The following is a 19,910-nucleotide window of genomic DNA, read 5'->3' as shown; positions in this document are numbered from 1 at the left end:
GGTTAGATACAGAGAAAAGCTCCCTCTACACTGTCCCCATCAAACACTCCCAGGACAGGTACAGCACGGGGTTAGATACAGAGTAAAGCTCCCTCTACACAGTCCACATCAAACACTCCCAGGACAGGTACAGCACGGAGTTAGATACAGAGTAAAGCTCCCTCTACACTGCTCCCATCAAACACTCCCAGAACAGGTACAGCACGGGGTTAGATACAGAGTAAAGCTCCCTCTACACTGTCCCCATCAAACACTCCCAGGACAGGTACAGCACGGGGTTAGATACAGAGTAAAGTTCCCACTACACTGTCCCCATCAAACACTCCCAGGACAGGTACAGCACGGGGTTAGATACAGAGTAAAGCTCCCTCGACACTGCCCATCAAACATTCCCGGGACAGGTAAAGCACGGGGTTAGATACAGAGTAAAGCCCCCTCTACACTGTTCCCATCAAGCACTCTCAGGACAGGTACAGCACGGGGTTAGATACAGTGTAAAGCTCCCCCTACACTGTCCCCATCAAACACTCCCAGGACAGGTACAGCACGGGGTTAGACACAGAGTAAAGCTCCCTCGACACTGTCCCCATCAAACACTCCCAGGACAGGTACAGCACGGGGTTAGAAACAGAGTAAAGCTCCCTCTACACTGTCCCCATCAAACACTCCCAGGACAGGTACAGCACGGGGTTAGATACAGAGTAAAGCTCCCTCTACATTGTCCCCATCAAACACTCCCAGGACAGGTACAGCACGGGGTTAGATACAGAGTAAAGCTCCCTCTACACTGTCCCCATCAAACACTCCCAGGACAGGTACAGCACGGGGTTAGATACAGAGTAAAGCTCCCTCTACACTGTCCCCATCAAACACCCCCAGGACAGGTATAGCATGGGGTTAGATACAGAGTAAAGCTCCCTCTACACTGTCCCCATCAAACACTCCCAGGACAGGTACAGCACGGGGTTAGATACAGAGTAAAGCTCCCTCTTCACTGTCGCCATCAAACACTCCCAGGACAGGGACAGCGCGGGGTTAGATACAGAGTAAAGCTCCCTCTACACTGTCCCCATCAAACACTCCCAGGACAGGTACAGCACGGGGTTAGATACAGAGTAAATCTCCCTCTACACTGCCCCCATCAAACACTCCCAGGACAGGTACATCACGAGATTAGATACAGAGTAAAGCTCCCTCTACACTGTCCCCATCAAACACTCCCAGGACCGGTGCAGCACGGGGTTAGATACAGAGTAAAGCTCCCTCTACACTGTCCCCATCAAACACTCCTAGGGCAGGTACAGCACGGGGTTAGATACAGAGGAAAGCTCCCTCTACACTGTCCCCATCAAACACTCCCAGGACAGGTACAGCACGGGGTTAGATACAGAGTAAAGCTCCTTTGACACTGTCCCCATCAAACACTCCCAGGACAGGTACAGCACAGGGTTAGATACAGAGTAAAGCTCCCTCTACACTGTCCCCATCAAACACTCCCAGGACAGGTACAGCACGGGGTTTGATACAGAGTAAAGCTCCCTCTACACTGTCCCCATCAAACACTCCCAGGACAGGTACAGCACGGGGTTCGATACAGAGTAAAGCTCTCTCTATACTGTCCCCATCAAACACTCTCAGGACTGGAACAGCACGGGGTTAGACACAGAGTAAAGCTTCCTCTACACTGTCCCCATCAAAAACTCCCAGGACAGGTACAGCACGGGGTTAGATACAGAGTAAAGCTCCCTCCACACTGTCCCCATCGAACACTCCAAGGACAGGTACAGCACGGGGTGAGATTCAGAGTAAAGCTCACTCAACACTGTCCCCATCAAACACTCCCAGGACAGGTACAGCACGGGGTTAGATACAGAGTAAAGCTCCCTCTACACTGTCCCCATTAAACACTCCCAGGACAGGTACAGCACGGGGTTAGATACAGAGTAAAGCTCCCTCTACACTGTCCCCATTAAACACTCCCAGGACAGGTACAGCATGGGGTTAGATACAGAGTAAAGCTCCCTCTACACTGTCCCCATTAAACACTCCCAGGACAGGTACAGCACGGGGTTAGATACAGAGTAAAGCTCCCTCTACACTGTCCCCATCAAACACTCCCAGGACAGGTACAGCACGGGGTTAGATACAGAGTAAAGCTCCATCTACACTGTCCCCATCAAACACTCCCAGGACAGGTACAGCACGGGGTTAGATACAGAGTAAAGCTCCCTCTACACTGTCCCCATCAAACACTCTCAGGACAGGTACAGCACGGGGTTAGATACAGAGTAAAGCTCCCTATACACTGTCCTCATCAAACACTCCCAGGACAGGTACAGCACGGGGATAGATACAGAGTAAAGCTCCCTCTACACTGTCCCCATCAAACACTCCCAGGACAGGTACAGCACGGGGTTAGATAGAGAGTAAAGCTCCCTCTACACTGTCCCCATCAAACACTCACAGGACAGGTACAGCACGGGGTTGGATACAGAATAAAGCTCCCTCTACACTGTCCCCATCAAACACTCCCAGGACAGGTACAGCACGGGGTTAGATACAGAGTAAAGCTCCCTCTACACTGTCCCCATCAAACACTCCCAGGACAGGTACAGCACGGGGTTAGATACAGAGTAAAGCTCCCTCTACACTGTCCCCATCAAACACTCCCAGGACAGGTACAGCACAGGGTTAGATACAGAGTAAAGCTCCCACTACACTGTCCCCATCAAACACTCCCAGGACAGGTACAGCACGGGATTAGATACAGAGTAAAGCTCCCTCTCCACTGTCCCCATCAAACACTCCCAGGACAGGTACAGCACGGGGTTAGATACAGAGTAAAGCTCCCTCTACACTGTCCCCATCAAACACTCCCAGGACAGGTACAGCACAGGGTTAGATACAGAGTAAAGCTCCCACTACACTGTCCCCATCAAACACTCCCAGGCCAGGTACAGCACGGGATTAGATACAGAGTAAAGCTCCCTCTGCACTGTCCCCATCAAACACTCCCAGGACAGGTACAGCACGGGGTTAGATACAGAGTAAAGCTCCCTCTACACTGTCCCCATCAAACACTCCCAGGACAGGTACAGCACAGGGTTAGATACAGAGTAAAGCTCCCACTACACTGTCCCCATCAAACACTCCCAGGACAGGTACAGCATGGGATTAGATACAGAGTAAAGCTCCCTCTACACTGTCCCCATCAAACACTCCCAGGACAGGTACAGCACAGGGTTCGATACAGAGTAAAGCTCCCTCTCCACTGACCCCATCAAACACCCCCAGGACAGGTACAGCACGGGGTTAGATACAGAGTAAAGCTCCCTCTACACTGTCCCCATCAAACACTCCCAGGACAGGTACAGCACAGGGTTAGACACAGAGTAAAGCTCCCTCTATACTGTCCCCATCAAACACTCCCAGGACAGGGACAGCACGGGGTTAGATACAGAGTAAAGCTCCCTCGCCACAGGCCCCATCAAACACTCCCAGGACAGGTACAGCACGGGGTTAGATACAGAGTAAAGCTCCCTCTACACTGTCCCCATCAAACACTCCCAGGACAGGTACAGCACGGGGTTAGATACAGAGTAAAGCTCCCTCTGCACTGTCCCCATCAAACACCCCCAGGACAGGTATAGCATGGGGTTAGATACAGAGTAAAGCTCCCTCTACACTGTCCCCATCAAACACTCCCAGGACAGGTACAGCACGGGGTTAGATACAGAGTAAAGCTCCCTCTTCACTGTCGCCATCAAACACTCCCAGGACAGGGACAGCGCGGGGTTAGATACAGAGTAAAGCTCCCTCTACACTGTCCCCATCAAACACTCCCAGGACAGGTACAGCACGGGGTTAGATACAGAGTAAATCTCCCTCTACACTGCCCCCATCAAACACTCCCAGGACAGGTACATCACGAGATTAGATACAGAGTAAAGCTCCCTCTACACTGTCCCCATCAAACACTCCCAGGACCGGTGCAGCACGGGGTTAGATACAGAGTAAAGCTCCCTCTACACTGTCCCCATCAAACACTCCTAGGACAGGTACAGCACGGGGTTAGATACAGAGGAAAGCTCCCTCTACACTGTCCCCATCAAACACTCCCAGGACAGGTACAGCACGGGGTTAGATACAGAGTAAAGCTCCTTTGACACTGTCCCCATCAAACACTCCCAGGACAGGTACAGCACAGGGTTAGATACAGAGTAAAGCTCCCTCTACACTGTCCCCATCAAACACTCCCAGGACAGGTACAGCACGGGGTTTGATACAGAGTAAAGCTCCCTCTACACTGTCCCCATCAAACACTCCCAGGACAGGTACAGCACGGGGTTCGATACAGAGTAAAGCTCTCTCTATACTGTCCCCATCAAACACTCTCAGGACTGGAACAGCACGGGGTTAGACACAGAGTAAAGCTTCCTCTACACTGTCCCCATCAAAAACTCCCAGGACAGGTACAGCACGGGGTTAGATACAGAGTAAAGCTCCCTCTACACTGTCCCCATCAAACACTCCCACGACAGGTACAGCACGGGGTTAGATACAGAGTAAAGCTCCCTCCACACTGTCCCCATCGAACACTCCAAGGACAGGTACAGCACGGGGTGAGATTCAGAGTAAAGCTCACTCAACACTGTCCCCATCGAACACTCCAAGGACAGGTACAGCACGGGGTGAGATTCAGAGTAAAGCTCACTCAACACTGTCCCCATCAAACACTCCCAGGACAGGTACAGCACGGGGTTAGATACAGAGTAAAGCTCCCTCTACACTGTCCCCATTAAACACTCCCAGGACAGGTACAGCACGGGGTTAGATACAGAGTAAAGCTCCCTCTACACTGTCCCCATTAAACACTCCCAGGACAGGTACAGCATGGGGTTAGATACAGAGTAAAGCTCCCTCTACACTGTCCCCATTAAACACTCCCAGGACAGGTACAGCACGGGGTTAGATACAGAGTAAAGCTCCCTCTACACTGTCCCCATCAAACACTCCCAGGACAGGTACAGCACGGGGTTAGATACAGAGTAAAGCTCCATCTACACTGTCCCCATCAAACACTCCCAGGACAGGTACAGCACGGGGTTAGATACAGAGTAAAGCTCCCTCTACACTGTCCCCATCAAACACTCTCAGGACAGGTACAGCACGGGGTTAGATACAGAGTAAAGCTCCCTATACACTGTCCTCATCAAACACTCCCAGGACAGGTACAGCACGGGGATAGATACAGAGTAAAGCTCCCTCTACACTGTCCCCATCAAACACTCCCAGGACAGGTACAGCACGGGGTTAGATAGAGAGTAAAGCTCCCTCTACACTGTCCCCATCAAACACTCCTAGGGCAGGTACAGCACGGGGTTAGATACAGAGGAAAGCTCCCTCTACACTGTCCCCATCAAACACTCCCAGGACAGGTACAGCACGGGGTTAGATACAGAGTAAAGCTCCTTTGACACTGTCCCCATCAAACACTCCCAGGACAGGTACAGCACAGGGTTAGATACAGAGTAAAGCTCCCTCTACACTGTCCCCATCAAACACTCCCAGGACAGGTACAGCACGGGGTTTGATACAGAGTAAAGCTCCCTCTACACTGTCCCCATCAAACACTCCCAGGACAGGTACAGCACGGGGTTCGATACAGAGTAAAGCTCTCTCTATACTGTCCCCATCAAACACTCTCAGGACTGGAACAGCACGGGGTTAGACACAGAGTAAAGCTTCCTCTACACTGTCCCCAACAAAAACTCCCAGGACAGGTACAGCACGGGGTTAGATACAGAGTAAAGCTCCCTCCACACTGTCCCCATCGAACACTCCAAGGACAGGTACAGCACGGGGTGAGATTCAGAGTAAAGCTCACTCAACACTGTCCCCATCAAACACTCCCAGGACAGGTACAGCACGGGGTTAGATACAGAGTAAAGCTCCCTCTACACTGTCCCCATTAAACACTCCCAGGACAGGTACAGCACGGGGTTAGATACAGAGTAAAGCTCCCTCTACACTGTCCCCATTAAACACTCCCAGGACAGGTACAGCATGGGGTTAGATACAGAGTAAAGCTCCCTCTACACTGTCCCCATTAAACACTCCCAGGACAGGTACAGCACGGGGTTAGATACAGAGTAAAGCTCCCTCTACACTGTCCCCATCAAACACTCCCAGGACAGGTACAGCACGGGGTTAGATACAGAGTAAAGCTCCATCTACACTGTCCCCATCAAACACTCCCAGGACAGGTACAGCACGGGGTTAGATACAGAGTAAAGCTCCCTCTACACTGTCCCCATCAAACACTCTCAGGACAGGTACAGCACGGGGTTAGATACAGAGTAAAGCTCCCTATACACTGTCCTCATCAAACACTCCCAGGACAGGTACAGCACGGGGATAGATACAGAGTAAAGCTCCCTCTACACTGTCCCCATCAAACACTCCCAGGACAGGTACAGCACGGGGTTAGATAGAGAGTAAAGCTCCCTCTACACTGTCCCCATCAAACACTCACAGGACAGGTACAGCACGGGGTTGGATACAGAATAAAGCTCCCTCTACACTGTCCCCATCAAACACTCCCAGGACAGGTACAGCACGGGGTTAGATACAGAGTAAAGCTCCCTCTACACTGTCCCCATCAAACACTCCCAGGACAGGTACAGCACGGGGTTAGATACAGAGTAAAGCTCCCTCTACACTGTCCCCATCAAACACTCCCAGGACAGGTACAGCACAGGGTTAGATACAGAGTAAAGCTCCCACTACACTGTCCCCATCAAACACTCCCAGGACAGGTACAGCACGGGATTAGATACAGAGTAAAGCTCCCTCTCCACTGTCCCCATCAAACACTCCCAGGACAGGTACAGCACGGGGTTAGATACAGAGTAAAGCTCCCTCTACACTGTCCCCATCAAACACTCCCAGGACAGGTACAGCACAGGGTTAGATACAGAGTAAAGCTCCCACTACACTGTCCCCATCAAACACTCCCAGGCCAGGTACAGCACGGGATTAGATACAGAGTAAAGCTCCCTCTGCACTGTCCCCATCAAACACTCCCAGGACAGGTACAGCACGGGGTTAGATACAGAGTAAAGCTCCCTCTACACTGTCCCCATCAAACACTCCCAGGACAGGTACAGCACAGGGTTAGATACAGAGTAAAGCTCCCACTACACTGTCCCCATCAAACACTCCCAGGACAGGTACAGCATGGGATTAGATACAGAGTAAAGCTCCCTCTACACTGTCCCCATCAAACACTCCCAGGACAGGTACAGCACAGGGTTCGATACAGAGTAAAGCTCCCTCTCCACTGACCCCATCAAACACCCCCAGGACAGGTACAGCACGGGGTTAGATACAGAGTAAAGCTCCCTCTACACTGTCCCCATCAAACACTCCCAGGACAGGTACAGCACAGGGTTAGACACAGAGTAAAGCTCCCTCTATACTGTCCCCATCAAACACTCCCAGGACAGGGACAGCACGGGGTTAGATACAGAGTAAAGCTCCCTCGCCACAGGCCCCATCAAACACTCCCAGGACAGGTACAGCACGGGGTTAGATACAGAGTAAAGCTCCCTCTACACTGTCCCCATCAAACACTCCCAGGACAGGTACAGCACGGGGTTAGATACAGAGTAAAGCTCCCTCTGCACTGTCCCCATCAAACACCCCCAGGACAGGTATAGCATGGGGTTAGATACAGAGTAAAGCTCCCTCTACACTGTCCCCATCAAACACTCCCAGGACAGGTACAGCACGGGGTTAGATACAGAGTAAAGCTCCCTCTTCACTGTCGCCATCAAACACTCCCAGGACAGGGACAGCGCGGGGTTAGATACAGAGTAAAGCTCCCTCTACACTGTCCCCATCAAACACTCCCAGGACAGGTACAGCACGGGGTTAGATACAGAGTAAATCTCCCTCTACACTGCCCCCATCAAACACTCCCAGGACAGGTACATCACGAGATTAGATACAGAGTAAAGCTCCCTCTACACTGTCCCCATCAAACACTCCCAGGACCGGTGCAGCACGGGGTTAGATACAGAGTAAAGCTCCCTCTACACTGTCCCCATCAAACACTCCTAGGACAGGTACAGCACGGGGTTAGATACAGAGGAAAGCTCCCTCTACACTGTCCCCATCAAACACTCCCAGGACAGGTACAGCACGGGGTTAGATACAGAGTAAAGCTCCTTTGACACTGTCCCCATCAAACACTCCCAGGACAGGTACAGCACAGGGTTAGATACAGAGTAAAGCTCCCTCTACACTGTCCCCATCAAACACTCCCAGGACAGGTACAGCACGGGGTTTGATACAGAGTAAAGCTCCCTCTACACTGTCCCCATCAAACACTCCCAGGACAGGTACAGCACGGGGTTCGATACAGAGTAAAGCTCTCTCTATACTGTCCCCATCAAACACTCTCAGGACTGGAACAGCACGGGGTTAGACACAGAGTAAAGCTTCCTCTACACTGTCCCCATCAAAAACTCCCAGGACAGGTACAGCACGGGGTTAGATACAGAGTAAAGCTCCCTCTACACTGTCCCCATCAAACACTCCCACGACAGGTACAGCACGGGGTTAGATACAGAGTAAAGCTCCCTCCACACTGTCCCCATCGAACACTCCAAGGACAGGTACAGCACGGGGTGAGATTCAGAGTAAAGCTCACTCAACACTGTCCCCATCAAACACTCCCAGGACAGGTACAGCACGGGGTTAGATACAGAGTAAAGCTCCCTCTACACTGTCCCCATTAAACACTCCCAGGACAGGTACAGCACGGGGTTAGATACAGAGTAAAGCTCCCTCTACACTGTCCCCATTAAACACTCCCAGGACAGGTACAGCATGGGGTTAGATACAGAGTAAAGCTCCCTCTACACTGTCCCCATTAAACACTCCCAGGACAGGTACAGCACGGGGTTAGATACAGAGTAAAGCTCCCTCTACACTGTCCCCATCAAACACTCCCAGGACAGGTACAGCACGGGGTTAGATACAGAGTAAAGCTCCATCTACACTGTCCCCATCAAACACTCCCAGGACAGGTACAGCACGGGGTTAGATACAGAGTAAAGCTCCCTCTACACTGTCCCCATCAAACACTCTCAGGACAGGTACAGCACGGGGTTAGATACAGAGTAAAGCTCCCTATACACTGTCCTCATCAAACACTCCCAGGACAGGTACAGCACGGGGATAGATACAGAGTAAAGCTCCCTCTACACTGTCCCCATCAAACACTCCCAGGACAGGTACAGCACGGGGTTAGATAGAGAGTAAAGCTCCCTCTACACTGTCCCCATCAAACACTCACAGGACAGGTACAGCACGGGGTTGGATACAGAATAAAGCTCCCTCTACACTGTCCCCATCAAACACTCCCAGGACAGGTACAGCACGGGGTTTGATACAGAGTAAAGCTCCCTCTACACTGTCCCCATCAAACACTCCCAGGACAGGTACAGCACGGGGTTAGATACAGAGTAAAGCTCCCTCTACACTGTCCCCATCAAACACTCCCAGGACAGGTACAGCACAGGGTTAGATACAGAGTAAAGCTCCCACTACACTGTCCCCATCAAACACTCCCAGGACAGGTACAGCACGGGATTAGATACAGAGTAAAGCTCCCTCTACACTGTCCCCATCAAACACTCCCAGGACAGGTACAGCACGGGGTTAGATACAGAGTAAAGCTCCCTCTACACTGTCCCCATCAAACACTCCCAGGACAGGTACAGCACGGGGTTAGATACAGAGTAAAGCTCCCTCTACACTGTCCCCATCAAACACTCCCAGGACAGGTACAGCACAGGGTTAGATACAGAGTAAAGCTCCCACTACACTGTCCCCATCAAACACTCCCAGGACAGGTACAGCATGGGATTAGATACAGAGTAAAGCTCCCTCTACACTGTCCCCATCAAACACTCCCAGGACAGGTACAGCACAGGGTTCGATACAGAGTAAAGCTCCCTCTCCACTGACCCCATCAAACACCCCCAGGACAGGTACAGCACGGGGTTAGATACAGAGTAAAGCTCCCTCTACACTGTCCCCATCAAACACTCCCAGGACAGGTACAGCACAGGGTTAGACACAGAGTAAAGCTCCCTCTATACTGTCCCCATCAAACACTCCCAGGACAGGGACAGCACGGGGTTAGATACAGAGTAAAGCTCCCTCTACACTGTCCCCATCAAACACTCCCAGGACAGGTACAGCACAGGGTTAGACACAGAGTAAAGCTCCCTCTACACTGTCCGCATCAAACACTCCCAGGACAGGTACAGCACGGGGTTAGATACAGAGTAAAGCTCCCTCTATACTGTCCCCATCAAACACTCCCAGGACAGGTACAGCACGGGGTTAGATACAGAGTAAAGCTCCCTCTACACTGTCCCCATCAAACACTCCCAGGACAGGTACAGCACGGGGTTAGATACAGAGTAAAGCTCCCTCAAAGGCTCTGAGGGACTGATGTACGTCCGCCCTGAATACTTACGACAGTCTCCTCAAGACCTTTAAGATCCTGTTTAGATTGTTCGTGTCTGTCATTGAGAAATCTGTGGAGAAGATTGGGACACGGGTCAGAGTTGCAGCTGCCCACGTTACAGACCATGACCCAGCCCGCCCGCAGCCCTCCTCCCCAGGCGATTCACACCGCGGAGCCCTCCCTATCTCTGTCACCTCCTCCAGCCCCCTACACCCCTCCCGATCTCTGTAACCTCCTCCAGCCCCCTACACCCCTCCCTATCTCTGTAACCTCCTCCAGCCCCTACACCCCTCCCTATCTCTGTAACCTCCTCCAGCCCCCTACACCCTCCCTATCTCTGTAACCTCCTCCAGCACCCTACACCACTCCCTATCTCTGTAACCTCCTCCAGCCCCCTGCACCCCTCCCTATCTCTGTAACCTCCTCCAGCACCCTACACCACTCCCTATCTCTGTAACCTCCTCCAGCCCCCTACACCCTCCCTATCTCTGTAACCTCCTCCAGCACCCTACACCCCTCCCCCTCTCTGGAACCTCCTCCAGCACCCTACACCCCTCCCTATCTCTGTAACCTCCTCCAGCTCCCCTACACCCCTCGCTATCTCTGTAACCTCCTCCAGTCCCCTACACCCCTCCCTATCTCTGTAACCTCCTCCAGCCTCCTACACCCTCCGTATCTCTTTAACCTTCTCCAGCCCCTACACCCCTCCCTATCTCTGTAACCTCCTCCAGCCCTCCTACACCCTCCCTATCTCTGTAACCTCCTCCAGCTCCCTACAACCCTCCCTATCTCTGTAACCTCCTCCAGCTCCCTACACCCCTTCCTATCTCTGTAACCTCATCCTGCCCCCCTACACCCCTCCCTATCTCTGTAACCTCCTCCAGCCCCCTACACCCCTCCCTATCTCTGTAACCTCCTCCAGCCTCCTACACCATCCCTATCTCTGTAACCTCCTCCAATCCCCTACAACCCTCCCTATCTCTATAACCTCCTCCAGCCTCCTACACCCTCCCTATCTCTGTAACCTCCTCCAGTCCCCTACAACCCTCCCCATCTCTGTAACCTCCTCCAGCCCCTACAAGCCTCCCTATCTCTGTAACCTCCTCCAGCCCCCTACAACCCTCCCTATCTCTGTAACCTCCTCCAGCCCCTACACCCCTCCCTATCTCTGTAACCTCCTCCAGCACCCTACACCCCTCCCTATCTCTGTAACCTCCTCCAGCCCCCTACACCCTCCCTATCTCTGTAACCTCCTCCAGCCCCCTACACCCCTCCCCCTCTCTGGAACCTCCTCCAGCACCCTACACCCCTCCCTATCTCTGTAACTTCCTCCAGCCTCCTACACCCTCCGTATCTCTCTAACCTTCTCCAGCCCCTACAACCCTCCCTATCTCTGTAACCTCCTCCAGCACCCTACACAACTCCCTATCTCTGTAACCTCCTCCAGCCCTCCTACACCCTCCCTATCTCTGTAACCTCCTCCAGCGCCCTACAACCCTCCCTATCTCTGTAACCTCCTCCAGCTCCCTACACCACTCCCTATCTCTGTAACCTCATCCTGCCCCCCTACACCCCTCCCTATCTCTGAAACCTCCTCCAGCCCCCTACACCCCTCCCTATCTCTGTAACCTCATCCTGCCTCCCTACACCCCTCCCTATCTCTGTAACCTCCTCCAGTCCCCTACAACCCTCCCTATCTCTGTAACCTCCTCCAGCCCCCTACACCACTCCCTATCTCTGTAACCTCCTCCAGCCCCCTACACCACTCCCCATCTCTGTAACCTCCTCCAGCCCCCTACACCCCTTCCGATCTCTATAACCTCCTCCAGCCTCCTACACCCTCCCTATCTCTGTAACCTCCTCCAGTCCCCTACAACCCCCCCTATCTCTGTAACCTCCTCCAGCCCCCTACACCCCTCCCTATCTCTGTAACGTCCTCCAGCCCCCTACACCCCTCCCTATCTCTGTAACCTCCTCCAGCCCCTACAACCCTCCCTATCTCTGTAACCTCCTCCAGCCCCGTACAACCCTCCCTATCTCTGTAACCTCCTCCAGCCCCCTACAACCCTCCCTATCTCTGTAACCTCCTCCAGCCCCTACAACCCTACCTATCTCTGTAACCTCCTCCAGCCCCCTACAACCCTCCCCATCTCTGTAACCTCCTCCAGCCCCCTACGACCCTCCCTATCTCTGTAACCTCCTCCAGCCCCCTACACCCCTCCCTATCTCTGTAACCTCCTCCAGCCCCCTACAACCCTCCCTATCTCAGTAACCTCCTCCAGCACCCTACACCCCTCCCTATCTCTGTAACCTCCTCCTGCCCCCCTACACCCCTCCCTATCTCTGTAACCTCCTCCAGTCCCCTACACCCCTCCCTATCTCTGTAACCTCCTCCTGCCCCCCTACACCCCTCCCTATCTCTGTAACCTCCTCCAGTCCCCTACACCCCTCCCTATCTTTGTAACCTCCTCCAGCCCCCTACACCCCTTCCGATCTCTGTAACCTCCTCCAGCCTCCTACACCCTCCCTATCTCTGTAACCTCCTCCAGTCCCCTACAATGCTCCCTATCTCTGTAACCTCCTCCAGCCTTCTACACCCTCCCTATCTCTGTAACCTCCTCCAGTCCCCTACAACCCCCCCTATCTCTGTAACCTCCTCCAGCCCCCTACACCCCTCCCTATCTCTGTAACGTCCTCCAGCCCCCTACACCCCTCTCTATCTCTGTAACCTCCTCCAGCCCCTACAACCCTCCCTATCTCTGTAACCTCCTCCAGCCCCCTACAACCCTATCTCTGTAACCTCCTCCAGCCCCCTACAACCCTCCCAATCTCTGTAACCTCCTCCAGCTCCTACACCCCTCCCTATCTCTGTAACCTCCTCCAGCCCCCTACTACCCTCCCTATCTCTGTAACGTCCTCCAGCCCCCTACAATCCTCCCTATCTCTGTAACCTCCTCCAGCCCCCTACAACCCTCCCGATCTCTGTAACCTCCTCCAGCTCCTACACCCCTCCCTATCTGTGTAACCTCCTCCAGCCCCCTACACCCCTCCCTATCTCTGTAACCTCCTCCTGCTCCCTACACCCCTCCCTATCTCTGTAACCTCCTCCAGCCTCCCTACAATCCTCCCTATCTCTGTAACCTCCTCCAGCCCCCTACAACCCTCCTGATCTCTGTAACCTCCTCCAGCTCCTACACCCCTCCCTATCTCTGTAACCTCCTCCAGCCCCCTACACCCTTCCTATCTCTGTAACCTCCTCCAGTCCCCTACACCCCCCCTATCTCTGTAACCTCCTCCAGCCCCCTACACCCCTCCCTATCTCTGTAACCTCCTCCAGCCCCTACACTCTCCCTATCTCTGTAACCTCCTCCAGCCCCCTACACCCCTCCCTATCTCTGTAACCTCCTCCAGCCCCCTACACCCCTCCCTATCTCTGTAACCTCCTCCAGCCCCTACACCCCTCCCTATCTCTGTAACCTCCTCCAGCCCCCTACACCCCTCCCTATCTCTGTAACCTCCTCCAGCCCCCTACACCCCTCCCTATCTCTGTAACATCCTCCAGCCCCCTACACCCCTTGCTATCTCTGTAACATCCTCCAGCCCCTACACCCCTCCCTATCTCTGTAACCTCCTCCAGCCCCTACACCCCTCCCTATCTCTGTAACCTCCTCCGCCCCCACAACGCCACCCCCCCCCCCTCCCAGGACGTACGTCAGCTCCTGTAGCTTCTTGCTCTTTTCCCGCTGCTCGCTTTTCAGTTTCTGGTAGTCGGCCCGCAGCCTCTCCAGCTCCAGGTTCAACTTCTGGTTCAAACTGCGGAGGGAATCAGACGTACGTGAGAGACCGGGACTGTGCACGGTGCTCCGAGTGTGGGTCTGACCGAGGGACACGGAGACTGGGACTGTGCACGGTGCTCCGAGTGTGGGTCTGACCGAGGGATAGGGAGACCGGGACTGTGCACAGTGCTCCGAGTGTGGGTCTGACCGAGGGACACGGAGACCGGGACTGTGCACGGTGCTCCGAGTGTGGGTCTGACCGAGGGACACGGAGACTGGGACTGTGCACGGTGCTCCGAGTGTGGGTCTGTCTGAGGGACACGGAGACCGGGACTGTGCACGGTGCTCCGAGTGTGGGTCTGACCGAGGGACACGGAGACCGGGACTGTGCACGGTGCTCCGAGTGTGGGTCTGACCGAGGGACACGGTGACCGGGACTGTGCACGGTGCTCCGAGTGTGGGTCTGACCGAGGGACACGGTGACCGGGACTGTGCACGGTGCTCCGAGTGTGGGTCTGACCGAGGGACACGGAGACCGGGACTGTGCGCGGTGCTCCGAGTGTGTGTCTGATCGAGGGACACGGAGACCGGGACTGTGCACGGTGCTCCGAGTGTGGGTCTGACCGAGGGACACGGAGACTGGGACTGTGCACGGTGCTCCGAGTGTGGGTCTGACCGAGGGATACGGAGACCAGGACTGTGCACGGTGCTCCCAGTATGGGTCTGATCGAGGGATACGGAGACGGGGACTGTGCACGGTGCTCCGAGTGTGGGTCTGACCGAGGGAGACCGGGACTGTGCACGGTGCTCCGAGTGTGGGTCTGACCGAGGGATACGGAGACCGGGACTGTGCACGGTGCTCTGAGTGTGGGTCTGACCGAGGGATACGGAGACCGGGACTGTGCACGGTGCTCCGAGTGTGGGTCTGACCGAGGGACGCGGAGACTGGGACTGTGCATGGTGCTCCGAGTGTGGGTCTGACCGAGGGGAACGGAGACCGGGACTGTGCACGGTGCTCCGAGTGTGGGTCTGACCGAGGGATACGGAGACCGGGACTGTACACGGTGCTCCGAGTGTGGGTCTGACCGAGGGACACGGAGACCGGGACTGTGCATGGTGCTCCGAGTGTGGGTCGGACCGAGGGATCGGGAGACCGGGACTGTGCACGGTGCTCCGAGTGTGGGTCTGACCGAGGGATACGGAGACCGGGACTGTGCACGGTGCTCCGAGTGTGGGTCTGACCGAGGGATACGGAGACCGGGACTGTGCACGGTGCTCCGAGTGTGGGTCTGACCGAGGGATACGGAGACCGGGACTGTGCACGGTGCTCCGAGTGTGGGTCTGACCGAGGGACACGGAGACCGGGACTGTGCACGGTGCTCCGAATGTGGGTCTGACCGAGGGATACGGAGACCGGGACTGTGCACGGTGCTCCGAGTGTGGGTCTGACCGAGGGACACGGAGACCGGGACTGTGCATGGTGCTCCGAGTGTGGGTCGGACCGAGGGATCGGGAGACCGGGACTGTGTACGGTGCTCCAAGTATGGGTCTGACCGAGGGATACGGAGACCGGGACTGTGCACGGTGCTCCGAGTATGGGTCTGACCGAGGGACACGGAGACCGGGACTGTGCACGGTGTTCCGAGTGTGGGTCTGACCGAGGGACACGGGGACCGGGACTGTGCACGGTGCTCCGAGTGTGGGTCTGACCGAGGGACACGGAGACCGGGACTGTGCATGGTGCTCCAAGTGTGGGTCGGACCGAGGCATCGGGAGACCGGGTCTGTGCACGGCGCTCCGAGTATGGGTCTGACCGAGGGACACGGAGACCGGGACTGTGCACGCTGCTCAGAGTGTGGGTCTGACCGAGGGACACGGAGACCGGGACTGTGCACGGTGCTCCGAATGTGGGTCTGACCGAGGGATACGGAGACCGGGACTGTGCACGGTGCTCCGAGTGTGGGTCTGTCTGAGGGATACGGAAACCGGGACTGTGCACGATGCTCCGAGTGTGGGTCTGACCGAGGGACACGGAGACCGGGACTGTGCACGGTGCTCCGAGTGTGTGTCTGACCGAGGGACACGAAGACCGGGACTGTGCACGGTGCTCCGAGTGTGGGTCTGGCCGAGGGATATGGAGACAGGGACTGTGCACGGTGCTCCGAGCTTTGGTCTAACCGAGGGACAGTGGTCATAAATTCATAAATTAAGCAAGGGATGTAAGACAATGTGTACGGACAAGGCCTGGGAGAGAGAGAGAGAGGGAGGAAAGAGAGAGAGGGAGGGGAGAGGGGGTGTCGGGGGAGAGGCAGAGAGTGGAGACGCAAGAGAGGGATGGGATTGAAGGATGGGCTGAGAGGTGTGGGTTGAGCGAGGCAAGGCGAGAGGGGGGAAAGGGGAGGGAGAAGGGGAGCGAGAGAGCGGGAGAGGGGGAGAAGAGGTCGAAGGAAGGAGAGAGGAGGGGACGGAGAGAGGAGGGGGAGAGAGGTGGAGGGAGAAGGTGAAAGGGGGAGGGGGAGGAGAGGGGGAAGGAGGGGAGAGAGAGGGGGGAGAGAAGAGGGGACGGAGAGAGGAGGGGGAGAGAGGTGGAGGGAGAAGGTGAAAGGGGGAGGGGGAGGAGAGGGCGAAGGAAGGAGAGAGGAGGGGACGGAGAGAGGAGGGGGAGAGAGGTGGAGGGAGAAGGTGAAAGGGGGAGGGGGAGGAGAGGGGGAAGGAGGGAAGAAAGAGGGGGGAGAGAAGAGGGGACGGAGAGAGGAGGGGGAGAGAGGTGGAGGGAGAAGGTGAAAGGGGGAGGGGAGGAGAGGGGGAAGGAAGGAGAGAGGAGGGGACGGAGAGAGGTGGAGGGAGAAGGTGAAAGGGGGAGGGGGAGGAGAGGGGGAAGGAGGGGAGAGAGAGAGGGGGGAGAGAGGAGGGGAGGGAGAGAGAGGGGGCGAGGAGAGAGGGATGGGAAGGAGAGGGGCGGGAGAAGAGACGGAAGGGAGAGGGGGAAAGTGGAGGGAGAGACAGGGGAGAAGGGAGGGAGGTTGGAGAGCGCTGAGAGAGAGAGGGTGGGGATGGGTGTAGCGGGAGAGCGAGTGAGCCTCTTACTCCTTCAGCCCATCAATGGTCTTCTGCTTCTCCTCGATCTCGTCGCGCAGGCGGGCCAGTTGCTTCTGGTGGTTGTCACGGTGACTCTCCATCTGCTGTTCCAGAACTTTCTACGGAAAGGCACCACATTCGCCCGATTAGATTCGACGGTGTGGGGGTGGGGTGGGGAGGGGGAGGGGGGGGGGGCGGTGCTGAATTGCAGGAATCCACCTCCTCCCAGGCCTGTTCGGCCTAGTTCGGCAAAGCTCGGCCTAGCATGGCCCAGCCAGGCCTAGTTCGCCCTAGTTCGGCCCAGCCAGGCCTAGTTCGGCCTAGCTTGGCCCAGCCAGTCCTAGTTCAGCCCAGCCAGGCCTAGTTCGGCCTAGCTTCGCCCAGCCAGGCCTAGTTCGTGCTAGCTTGGCCCAGCCAGTCCTAGTTCGGCCCAGCCAGGCCTAGTTCGGCCTAGCTTGGCCCAGCCAGGCCTAGTTCATGCTAGCTTGGTCCAGCCAGGCATAGTTCGTGCTAGCTTGGTCCAGCCAGGCCTAGTTCGCCCTAGTTCGGCCCAGCCAGGCCTAGTTTGGCCTAGCTTGGCCCAGCTAGGCCTAGTTCGCCCTAGTTCGGCCCAGCCAGGCCTAGTTCGCCCCAGTTCGGCCCAGACGGGCCTAGTTTGCCCTAGTTCGGCCCAGACAGGCCTAGCTAGGCCCATCCACTTTCTCAACATCCGGTACATCGTCTACAATTCCGAGAGGAGGGATCCGATATGGCTGTGCTGAGATTCTGTTCAACCCCTCACCACCCCCCCCACCCCTCCCCCTCCCCCCCCCCCCCCCCACACCCCGACCACCAGCCTCATGGCCGGAGGTTCCAGAACTTAACGGGACGACAGGAGGCGAGACCCAAGGATTAGGGAGTCGGCCATTTTGGGCCTGAGGCGAGGAGAGAGATCCCGGCTGACGGAGGAAGGTGAGTGAGTCTTTGGGGTCCCCCTCTCCCCCCCCCCCCCCCGCCACCCCTCACAGAGGGGTTTGGAGAAGCACCAAGACAGTGAGTTCGAGTAGATTTCTGGGTATCGAGGGTGTCAGGGATCGAGGATAGGGACTGGGGGGAGGGGGGGAAGGGTCAGAGGGGGAGTAGAGCTGGAGCTGGGCAGCGGTCTTGTTGGGTCTGCGGGGGAGTGGGGCGGGTGGGGCCCGCTCCTACTTCTTACCTTAACTTCCTCGGTTTCGTGGGTTCCGCTAATCTGGTCAGTCTCCTTCCGGCTCCGTTCACGGTCTCTGGAGGCGGGGGGGAGGGGGGGAGGGGGGGAGGGGGGAGGGGGGGGGGGAGGAAGAGGAGAGACTCAGTCAGGTGTGTCGGAATTAATTTTGCCGTCGCCAGGGTCGTGGGTCGCGGGGGCTGGCAGTACGGTCAACACGACACAGCGTCAGGCGGTCGTCCAGCCTCCAGGGGCCTGTCCAGCAGACAGTGCGGCCCTCCCTCAGCACTGACCCTCCCACAGTGCGAGCTCCCTCAGCACCGACCCTCCCACAGTGCGGCGCTCCCTCAGAACTGACCCTCCCACAGTGCGGAGCTCCCTCAGCACTGACCCTCCCACGGTGCGGAGCTCCCTCAGCACTGACCCTCCCACAGTGCGGAGCTCCCTCAGCACTGACCCTCCCACAGTGCGGAGCTCCCTCAGCACTGACCCTCCCACGGTGCGGAGCTCCCTCAGCACTGACCCTCCCACTGTGCGGAGCTCCCTCAGCACTGACCCTCCCACGGTGCGGCGCTCCCTCAGCACTGACCCTCCCACGGTGCGGAGCTCCCTCAGCACTGACCCTCCCACAGTGCGGTGCTCCCTCAGCACTGACCCTCCCACAGTGCGGCGCTCCCTCAGCACTGACCTCCCACAGTGCGGCGCTCCCTCAGCACCGACCCTCCCACAGTGCGGAGCTCCCTCAGCACTGACCCTCCCACAGTGCGGAGCTCCCTCAGCACTGACCCTCCCACAGTGCGGCGCTCCCTCAGCACTGACCCTCCCACAGTGCGGCGCTCCCTCAGCACTGACCCTCCCACAGTGCGGCGCTCCCTCAGCACTGACCCTCCCACAGTGCGGCGCTCCCTCAGCACTGACCCTCCACAGTGCGGCGCTCCCTCAGCACTGACCCTCCCACAGTGCGGAGCTCCCTCAGCACCGACCCTCTCACAGTGCGGCGCTCCCTCAGCACTGACCCTCCCACGGTGCGGAGCTCCCTCAGCACCGACCCTCCCACAGTGTGGCGCTCCCTCAGCACTGACCCTCCCACAATGCGGAGCTCCCTCAGCACTGACCCTCCCACACTGCGGCGCTCCCTCAGCACCGACCCTCCCACAGTGTGGAGCTCCCTCAGCACTGACCCTCCCACAGTGCGGCGCTCCCTCAGCACTGACCCTCCCACAGTGCGGAGCTCCCTCAGCACTGACCCTCCCACAGTGCTGAGCTCACTCAGCACTGACCCTCCCACAGTGTGGCGCTCCCTCAGCACTGACCCTCCCACAGTGCG

General features: G+C 56.6%; 1 protein-coding gene across 1 annotated transcript in view; it reads right to left on the bottom strand.

Moving 5' to 3' along the window:
* The window catches only part of LOC140405325 (kinesin heavy chain-like), a 157,060-nt gene extending 138,402 nt beyond the window's left edge, over window positions 1-18,658 (bottom strand). The window contains exons 1-4 of the mRNA XM_072493616.1: window positions 18,596-18,658; window positions 17,410-17,519; window positions 14,258-14,359; window positions 10,556-10,616 (exon numbers count right to left, since the gene is read on the bottom strand). Coding sequence (XP_072349717.1) covers window positions 10,556-10,616; window positions 14,258-14,359; window positions 17,410-17,501 — 255 coding nt within the window. The 5' untranslated portion in view covers window positions 17,502-17,519; window positions 18,596-18,658. The remainder of the gene's footprint in view (window positions 1-10,555; window positions 10,617-14,257; window positions 14,360-17,409; window positions 17,520-18,595) is intronic.
* Between the last annotated feature and the right edge of the window lie 1,252 nt (window positions 18,659-19,910).

Source organism: Scyliorhinus torazame, chromosome X, assembly GCF_047496885.1.
Source record: "Scyliorhinus torazame isolate Kashiwa2021f chromosome X, sScyTor2.1, whole genome shotgun sequence".
Taxonomy (NCBI): Eukaryota; Metazoa; Chordata; class Chondrichthyes; order Carcharhiniformes; family Scyliorhinidae; genus Scyliorhinus; species Scyliorhinus torazame.
The sequence above is the reverse complement of the archived record's forward strand: the minus strand, read 5'-3'. Positions and strand labels throughout refer to the sequence as shown.